The sequence below is a fragment of the Lactuca serriola genome, chromosome 1 (genome assembly GCF_051521515.1).
Source record: "Lactuca serriola cultivar US96UC23 chromosome 1, Lser_US96UC23_V15, whole genome shotgun sequence".
Lineage (NCBI taxonomy): Eukaryota > Viridiplantae > Streptophyta > Magnoliopsida > Asterales > Asteraceae > Lactuca > Lactuca serriola.
Window position 1 is genome coordinate 59,823,898 of NC_136408.1, and position 9,532 is coordinate 59,833,429.

The 9,532-nt window shown below is 38.3% G+C and overlaps 1 protein-coding gene across 3 annotated transcripts; it reads right to left on the minus strand.

Annotated features, from left to right (window-relative positions):
- Nucleotides 1–88: 88 nt before the first annotated feature.
- On the minus strand, nt 89–3,426 carry LOC145089427 (glucan endo-1,3-beta-glucosidase-like). 3 transcript variants are annotated; one of them, XR_013701394.1, is made up of 3 exons: nt 3,286–3,426; nt 1,871–3,003; nt 89–1,247 (listed from the first exon to the last, which is right to left on the minus strand). XR_013701394.1 is itself a non-coding variant. In XM_079027870.1 (2 exons), the coding sequence occupies exons 1-2, from the start codon at nt 3,344–3,346 to the stop codon at nt 1,973–1,975; spliced, it is 1,092 nt and encodes a 363-aa protein (XP_078883996.1). In that variant the 5' UTR covers nt 3,347–3,426; the 3' UTR covers nt 1,786–1,972. The 3 variants fall into 3 exon arrangements, 1 of the variants encoding a protein (XP_078883996.1); XR_013701393.1 differs by lacking the exon at nt 89–1,247 and adding an exon at nt 1,262–1,450; XM_079027870.1 differs by lacking the exon at nt 89–1,247 and having other exon boundaries at nt 1,786–3,003.
- Between the last annotated feature and the right edge of the window lie 6,106 nt (nt 3,427–9,532).

Sequence of the window (9,532 nt, forward strand, 5' to 3'; positions counted from 1 at the left end):
CAAGAGAGTTATATTTGAGATATTATTTAACGAAGCCAAATGGGTAATGCTACGCGTATATCTACACCTGCCGACTCGAACTCCCGACTAACACTAGAAGGTGAACAATTTATTTTCTGATCCAAAAATGTATTGACGACTTGTTGGCTCTCTACAATATGCTACAATTACCCACCATGGTATTGCCTATGCAGTTAATCGGGTATGTCAATACATGCATTCCTGGACGACTACTCATTAGCAGTGAAAAAAATCTTAAGGTATCTTAATGGTACACTTGATCACCGTTTACATTTTTCACCTTCAAGCAAATCATCACTTCTAGCCTTCTTGGATTTCGATTGGACAGTCGCTCCCAATACGAGTTTGCAATTTATCATGGCAACAATCTTATAAGTTGGACATCTTGGAAACAAAAGGTAGCAACACAGGCTAGTACAGAAGCCCAATATAGGGCCTTGGGGTTAGACAACTTATGTCTGAGTTACATATTCTAGTAATTCATCCTCCCTTACTATTATGCGACAATGTTTGTGCAATCTTCACTTCTAGCCTTCTTGGATTTCGATTGGACAGTCGCTCCCAATACGAGTTTGCAATTTATCATGGCAACAATCTTATAAGTTGGACATCTTGGAAACAAAAGGTAGCAACACAGGCTAGTACAGAAGCCCAATATAGGGCCTTGGCATACACTGGACTTATATGGGTTAGACAACTTATGTCTGAGTTACATATTCTAGTAATTCATCCTCCCTTACTATTATGCGACAATGTTTGTGCAATCTTCATGACCAAAAATCCGGTAGTAAGTACACGTTCCAAACACATTGCCCTGGATTTTCATTTCATTCGAGAACACGTTGATCTCACCATTTCCAATGTTGCTTCGGAAGACCAATTGACAGATATATTCACTAAAGCTCTTCCTAAGGATCACTTTGTTGTCATTCATCTCAAACTTCAAGTCCGTCCCTCTCATGAGCTTGCATGGGTGATAAAGTAATCTAAGATGTACACATGTATAACACGTGACTCAATCTCAATCAATATGAAGACCTAGTATAGGACCTTGTATTTAGGAATACAAGTGTCATTAGCTACTATATATTTATTCATTGTACTCTTTGTACTCACACAATTGAATATCAATATACATCTCTACTTCTCTGTACAACCAAATTATTGTCAACAACACCAATAAGTATAGGGAATGCAAACGGTAGTAACCTTATGAAGAAGATAGTCTACAAAATAAGCAAATTATTAGTAATTCTCTACATATTTAACAATTAGTTGGACTATAATCTTTTTTCGGACAATTTGACAAACACCTTGTGTGCATCAAAGTCTAGACTGATCGTCAATTCTCTATTCGTCTCCACTCAAACCATAAAGGTTATTTGGCTTTGTAAAGTGAATCAACATGAGAAAAGAGTTCTATTTGGCCCTATAAAGTAAAACAATTTCAAAAAATTTAGTTTGCTTCTATGGATACAAAATTCTTACATCATATGTTATCTATCCGAGGCAGTCAAATACAAAGTTCTGATTCTAGAATCTTTGACAAAAAAAAAAAGTTGAAGTAAAATTCTAACGAAATATGAACGGAGACTACCCAAACACACGTGTTTATGTCAGATTCAAGGAATGGCATTGACTAATCCATCAAGAAAAATAAAAAAAATGCAGTAAGAACATGGAAAAATCTTGAATTTGCTACCTGGATCTGCCTATTCTACTCTTTTTGTGAATAATCGAAGACAATTAGGGCAAGAGAAGACAAAAAAGAAACTCTTCAATCTACCTTTTTCCTATTACACCAATAGAACCGATGCAGTACAACAAATTTACCTCAAGATACACGCACCTGATACGGCTCATAGGAATGAGCTCCAAAGAATTATCTGGTACACAACTTCTCGCCTACATGAGATTTGGCGCATTATTATATGGAATACTTTGCTTCTTCTCAAAACCCTTGTATAGAGAGGGCAGAGAGAAGTCCATATCTTTCACTTATCTTTCCATTTCTTGATTTGATGAGGTTGAAGCTTAATTGATATTTGGGTCGTCTATCTGGATAGAATATCCCAAAATGTCTCTCCGATTCTGCTCCAGGTTTCATTCCTTCATCAAACATTGAATACAAATACGTCTCTATTGATCTTCCAGGCTTCGCCGGTGTCCCTGTTATCCCTGTGACATGTGCAATCAAATTCGTATAATAAGTTTCTGCGGTCTGAAATGTCCACGCATCACCTCCTGCCGATGGCCACCCACTCTCCGACACAACAATCTCCACATTTTCTCCACCAACAGATGCTTGAGCTGCGTAATGAGCATCTAAAATGGCGTCAAAGAGGTTCGAGTAGTTCCGGCCGTTATCACTCACAATTGTTCCCGGTGACAAAAACAACGCATACAGTAGATTGCCATTAGCGTCTACAAAATAGGGGTAGATGTTTACAAGCATTGGCGAGTTGTTTTCAGCTAGAAATTTGATTATCGGCTCAATAAACTCTCGTGCATTGTCATTAAACGCGCCGTTGCTTGGTGGATAGGAGACGCCTAACAAACCGGCGTAGGTTGCCGTCGACACCTTGATTTGGTTCCCTAAGCCGGCGGCTGTAATGGCGTTGTGTAGATTTCGCATCGCCGGAAGTACGTAACTTACGTATTGACTATTCGCGTTGTTTGGATCGACTTCGTTGCCGACGGCGACGTATCTAAACCTGACGTCGGAGTAATTTTGAATGTTGTTCTTAACCCATGTGTTCGCTGCGCTTTGTTGGTTTAGGGATTGCAGAGAATCATTAGGAACGCCGATGATGAGTTCGATATTGGTTCCTTTCAGGGCTTGAAGAGTAGCTCGATCTGGATCATAAATTCGCATTCTGGTTATGTTGTTGATCTTGTAAAGGTTCACCACATCCTGTTGCGATGGCAAATCATCACCGACTCTTCCGTAACACACCCCTACAGGTTGCGCATCTTGTGCAACTGTAAACATAAAATCATTCTTATATATATACATAATACAATATAAATAATTTATTTTGAAATGATGCGAAATTATATAAATCAAAATGAATCAATATAACTTTTCTAACAGTTAAAAAAAACCATTTTTTTTGTTATTCGGTTTTCAAAATGAATCATTATAATTTTTTTTTTGACACAATTAAAAAGAAAATAATAGTTTAATTACCCAAACTATACGATAAAACGCCTGTGAGCAAAACGAAAACTGTATTCACGGACCAAATGAAAAAAGAAACACACCTGTGATTATGAATACGAGAAGATCTACAAGTAACCAGAGCAACAGGAGCATTTTTGCCATAATTGAGGGGTTTTGAGTTATATCATTGAGATCTAATCATATGTAAATATATAATTGACAAAATGTCAAAATCTACATGTCATTGTTTTAATTTTTGGAAAATTCCTGGAAGGAACAAAGATGGTTGGAATACAAATTATAAAAGTCAAATCTTTTTCTTCAGTATCCAATTGCTACATGGCAATTGCTAAGCCCCTCACATTCTAAGCCTCTCCCATTCAAAATGAAATACCAATTTTACCCCTTATAATCCTTTAAACTCTTAGGACGAAATCTTATTCAAAATTGAATCCTATAGAATATTCAAAATTGCATCACACAGTTTATATTTACAACATCGAACCCTAAAAAAATTCACCGTCTTCGTTTTCTCTATACTGCTCAACCACTATGCTTCTCTGCTACATTCTTGTCCGACGGCAGCGACAATCGATAGTCCCACGAATCCAATTCTCCCCTACTCAAACGATATCTATCGGTTCACTATGGATTAAGTATTGGTTAATAATTCAATCTGTATCTTCATCTTATCCAGGTACACATCGATTTCCATCATATTAATTTTTTTTTGTTGATTTATGTTCTGAGAATCCCTAATCTTAGATGTGTCATTAATTTTCGAGTGAACAACCAAAATGAAATAAAGCGAAAGGCGAAACTCACCTAAATTGAAGAACTCTGAACACTGCGATACGATGCCCTTTTCCGCATTGCTTGCTCCCGCGAATCCACCAACACCAGAACCAAATAGGATCTCAATCAATAGATCAAAATCCTCAAGTTTGACCCAAAGTCAAACTTGGTCCAAAAGTCAATGGTAAATGGTCAACAAAAGTCAACAGACTGACCACCACATCGTGGTCATCCTTGACCATGTCGTGGTGTCGATACGACAAAATAGTCGTGACCAACCTAGCCTCCACGTCGTGGCCACTAGGTATTCAACAACTTAATGGGTTAAGCTGTTTTCTTCGATTCAAAGGGTTCTCCAACTATGATCTGGTCCATTTTAGGGTCTAGATGGATAAAGTTTCTAACTTTATCCCTTAGAACTCTCCAAGGTGCGTAGATCTTAACTTTATGGTCCAAACACACCACATGGTTTAAGCAATAAGCACTTAATCTATAAGTTCACTTCTCCAACAACTCCAGAAGACTTTTTAACACCATTCTCAAATAAAAATTTGTGCTTTTCAGACATGTATGTCTTGAACTCTTATTAGGTCAAAAATTGGGTAAAAAGGGCCAAGATCCATGCATGGTCTCAAAGCTCAATCTTATTCTAGATCTAAAGCACCAAATACTCCTAAGGCCTGGAGATGCATAAAGTTACAAGCTTGATGAGATCAAACCATCCAAAACAACAAGGCATAGAGAACGTGGACAAAATCTACAGATCTATCAATTTACTTATCAAGATGAAGACTTTATATGTAACGCCCGCAAATCCGGGCTAGTCAAATTAGAGGCAATAGGGGTCGAAAATGACTTTTCGAGAAAAGATTATTTAGAATAAATAATCTTAACCAAGTTGTAGAATATGTCACAAGGCACGACACTGGGAAGCGTAAATAGTGAATTTACGATAGAGAGAGATTTAGCCTTAGCGCTCTAAACAAAAGTTGTAGAATATGTTAAACTAAGAACATCGATAAAAAGAACGCCCAAATCCGACTTTGTATGAAGAAGTTATGATTTTTCGAAGTTTCGGATTAATAGTGTACAACCCGAAATTTGAATATTAGATCGAGCGGTTTTTAGCCGACACGACCTGAACGAGAATCGAAGATCTCGTTAAGAGTAGCGTAACGAGAAAAAGATGGGTGAAAACGGACGTCGGATGAAGAAGTTATGAGGATTTAACGGACCAATCCTGCCCCGACATGTTAATAATATAAAATTTAAAATCGAGTCAAAATTAGTTGACGGAGTCTAAACAAAAGTTGTAGAGTACGTTCCCACCTTTGCGTGGATATAAAGAACGTAAAAAACAGAGCTTGTATGCGAAAGTTATGATTTTTAGAAGTCGGGAGTGGAAATTGCGAAATCTGTGGGAGAGTGGTGACGTGGCCAAATCTCAGCCGTCGCTTGCTGACCACGATGCTTGATTCAGATGATGACACGTAGCCTCGCATTATGCCCCGTGTCTGAGATTAGTACGCCCAGCGTACCTTCGCTTCCTATCCGACCGGTGTGCGAGACAGCTGGAACCGAGGTGGCAATCCTATCCGAGGCCTACGCCCCGCGTAACCAAGGGCTACGCCCAGCGTAGTCCGAGGTCTCGTGCCTATAAAAGGGAGTGCGAAGGTTGCCGAGTTCCTCACTCCAAAATCTCTTCTTTCTCTCACTAGTTTCTCTCTCTAAGTGCTCTAAACCCCCCTAAGCCCTAGTTAAACCCCTTAGCTCCCGAGGGAAGCCTCGAGGCTCCCGGAGTCCCGAGAAAAAGTGTCTTTCGGTTTCAAAACGCTGCTCCAAATAAGTTCCGGTTTTCGATAAAATTCGTTGTAAGTGTGCTACGCTTACGCAATTTTTGATATAACTTTCAAATAATTATAGGAATGTTATTAGGTCCTTAAAATAATTATTTTGGGCTATTATTATGAGTTATATTGAGTGTTATTTAACGCTTATATAATAGTAATAATAGTCAGGCTATTAATTTGTCGCGATTATCGTTAGACTAAACCCTAGTGGTATTGGTACTAGGTTTTATCGAAGAAAAATTGTTTTGAGAGTATCGAAGCGCTGTCCGAGTGCTGAGTCACCACTTATCAGGTGAGTGCATGGTCCCCTTCAACTTACACATAGATATGAAGTATTTACTACGTGTTATGTATGCATATTGTCTGTTTACTTGCTGGCTATGCTCGGTAAACGATTTATACATGTTTTAAATGATTTAAACTGTATATGTATTTTATATCTACGAAAATGTTGGGGTGAGACATGGGTAGATGTAATAGATGAAATATGAGTCAGATGATGAGTTGAGAGGTGAAATAGACCGTAAGGTGAGGGTGAGAGGTGGACAATGTGAGAAGCCTTTTTCCCAAATGATGGCCCCGTCATTCAGCAGAGTATGGATGACAACCACGGACTATTCTAGACAGTCCAGTGGAACACTAGCAGGCTCGCAACCTGTAGGTGTTGTGAATGACGTGTTCACTGGTGTACTCTAAAAACCCATTGATATGTATCACGAGTGGACTCTCGAAGACGATACTATCAATAAAACCCGGCAGAAGTGCCTAAAGGACTCTACCGGCAGAAGCACCTAATAGAGAACCTCATTATCCCGACAGATGCGCCTTGAGGACTATTCCGGCAGATGCGCCCCATAGAGTATGTCACAACTTTGGCAACTGCGCCCTAGTGACAGAACTAGTAGTTGTGTTTGACAGATGGGTCATTTACAACAATGAAATTCGTACCTATTCCTTAGGATACTCCTTAGGAATAAATGAACGAGAAATAGCTGATTCTTAGGGTAGATCCTAAGGATAAAGAAGATAATGGGGATGGGTAATTGGGTTGATTATTTGATTGTTTAAACATAATAATTATATTATTGTGGGTTGAAAAACCTATGTACTCACCAGGTTTCCCAACCTGACCCACTCAGTTTATTTATATCACAGGTGACGATATGAAGTGACATTACACTGAGAGATTTAAAGAGATGTAGATCACTAGTGTAAATAATTGTAAGTTCTGTTTATGCTTATGTTTATGTATTAACAATGACATCCCAAACGTTTTGAAATAAAATACATTCCTTCGAAAATGTTTTAATAACGTATTTATCATGTTTTTCTGGGAACAAATTCCGCAACATTTTTATGAAAAGAAGTACTTTGATTTTTATAAAGCATAAACAAAAACCGTTCTTTTCTGTCCGTGAAAATGGGGATGTCACATTATACATCCTAGAGATGTTTGAAGAAGACAAACTTCTGGATCTACATTGCTTTGGACTCCAAGATGATATACCATTACCTTCTTTCTTCACAAGCACAAAAAACACACACTTTAGGCTAAAATCATACATAAGAGGTCTAGGGTTTGCAAGGGACGATTATGAGGGATGTAGGATGATGGGAGAGAGGCTACAAGAAGTTAAGGTCATTTAAATAGGGATCAAACCCTTAAACTTTAGGGTTTTCTCCAACAGCGGCCACCATGTCGTGGCACCTATTTCCACGTCGTGGTGGTTCATTAAATCTCCACGACCCATAAGTTATTGCCATGTCGTGGTCAGGCTCCACCACGTTATGGCCACCCAAAATGACATCTACACTTTTCATACCCGGAACGGGTGTTACAATGAACTTGACAATTACCAATCTTATACCCACGATCAAACCAAGTTAAACGCTTCGCAACCCAAGGCACTTCCCATGATACAATTCCAAATCCATGACCCATTTCAATTGTTAACCAAGATTTATAACCCTCAACCGGAACGGACGGATCACCAATCCAACTAACCACTTTCCGAAAGAAAACGATGCACTCAAAAAATCTCTAACCAAGTCCATTTAAATCCTATCACCAACCCAACATCTGAACAAACCCATGCAGTCAATTTATCACTCACACTCTAGAGTGATGGTTCACTACTGCTCTTGCCCTACTAGCACTAGCAATTGATTCAATGCTTGCCAACAATCAGCTAACATCCATCCTGAGCGACACAAGTGCTCCTAAATTCTCACTTCGTTTTCCCATAAAGGCATCCAGCTTCCATATGGTATTTTCTTAGAAAAATCATAACTTCCTCATACGAAGTCAGATTTGGACCTTCTTTAGATGCACGTTCTCAGTTTAACATATACTATGACTTTTGTTTAAATCGTTAAGGCTAAAAAGTATTTTATCGCAAACTCACTTTTTACGATTTCCGGTGTCGTGATGGTTTTGCCGTAAAACTTCGACGGGTCATAACTTCTTGGTTATAACTTGGATTTCATCGTTCTTTATATGTAAGGAACCCTTGTGACATATACTATAACTTTGTTAAGATTATTTATTCCAAATAATCTTCTATCAAAAAGTCATTATTGACGCTTATTGTCTCTAATTTGCCTAACCCCAATCTGAGGGCGTTACAGTTAGAATTGTGGTTGCTTAGTGTGTACATCATAGTTGTACATAACTAACATTTTATAGCATGAGAATGTTTTATTTAGCCTTATTTCATGTTCCTTGTTTGGCTGTAGGCTTATGGTAGAATCAATTATTCGTTTGTCTATCAAATCCAGTGTTATGTATGATTAGCATACGCAAGGCGGCTACAGGGTTAGTGTGTAACATTCATTATTCAGATAAATTTACATTTTTGACCCAAAGTGGAATTTTCTTGCAATTTGGTCCCAAGGCCCCTTATAAGGGACATATGACTTTGTACGTACGTTGGGCGTACTCTTTTGTATGTTGGGCGTATGTGGCAAAAATGCAAACCCTAATTTTTAGGGTTTAAGCATTATTTAAGCATCATTAGCTTCTCAAGTCATTTTCCCTCATCAGCCTCCATCTCAAGCATTTACACATCATAAGTTTTAGAACTAAAAAAATATGGTATGATATGGTCAAACTTCAAACACAAAAAGTGATGTTAATATCGTAAATTTATAATATGTTTTGAATTTTGATCACAACCCAAATATGTTTAATTATTTATTGTTCACTGTTTGGTTAGACCGTCCGTTATGATCTTCACGACCACAAACTCCTTCCACCTCCACGTCACCATCATCATCTTCCTCAACATAGCCGGAATGGTGCTCAACATTGACTTACTTGTGGTCAGAAGAAGAAAGGAAGAGAGAATAAGAAAGGAGAAGAGAGATCTGATTGTTCGTTCTCCTTCGTCCTCCCCAACACGAACCACCACGACCACGAGCCACGACGAGGCACCAGGATGGTGTGCATGATCGTGGTTTGTGGCCCGCTAGACCATAGAGGCTTTCGTCTTGGGTATACCGGAGGACCTTATATAATTTCTTGTCCTCTTTCATAAGTGAATATTCAATATATAAAGTAAATGGAGGAAACATATACTCTCTCAAATACATAATCATGGAAACTATCTATCAAACTAATATTTTTAATAATACATTCTGTTAGTCTTAGGGATAAGAGGAAGATTGCTCAAATTATTACAAAAAATATCCAAATATTTTTTTA

Excerpts from the sequence above, each read along its gene's own strand:
- LOC145089427 (XM_079027870.1), bottom strand. The coding sequence starts at position 3,346 with ATGGCAAAAATGCTCCTGTTGCTCTGGTTACTTGTAGATCTTCTCGTA. Across the intron at positions 3,004-3,285 it reads TCTCGTATTCATAATCACAG|TTGCACAAGATGCGCAACCT; the intron begins GTGTGTTTCTTT and ends TTATGTTTACAG.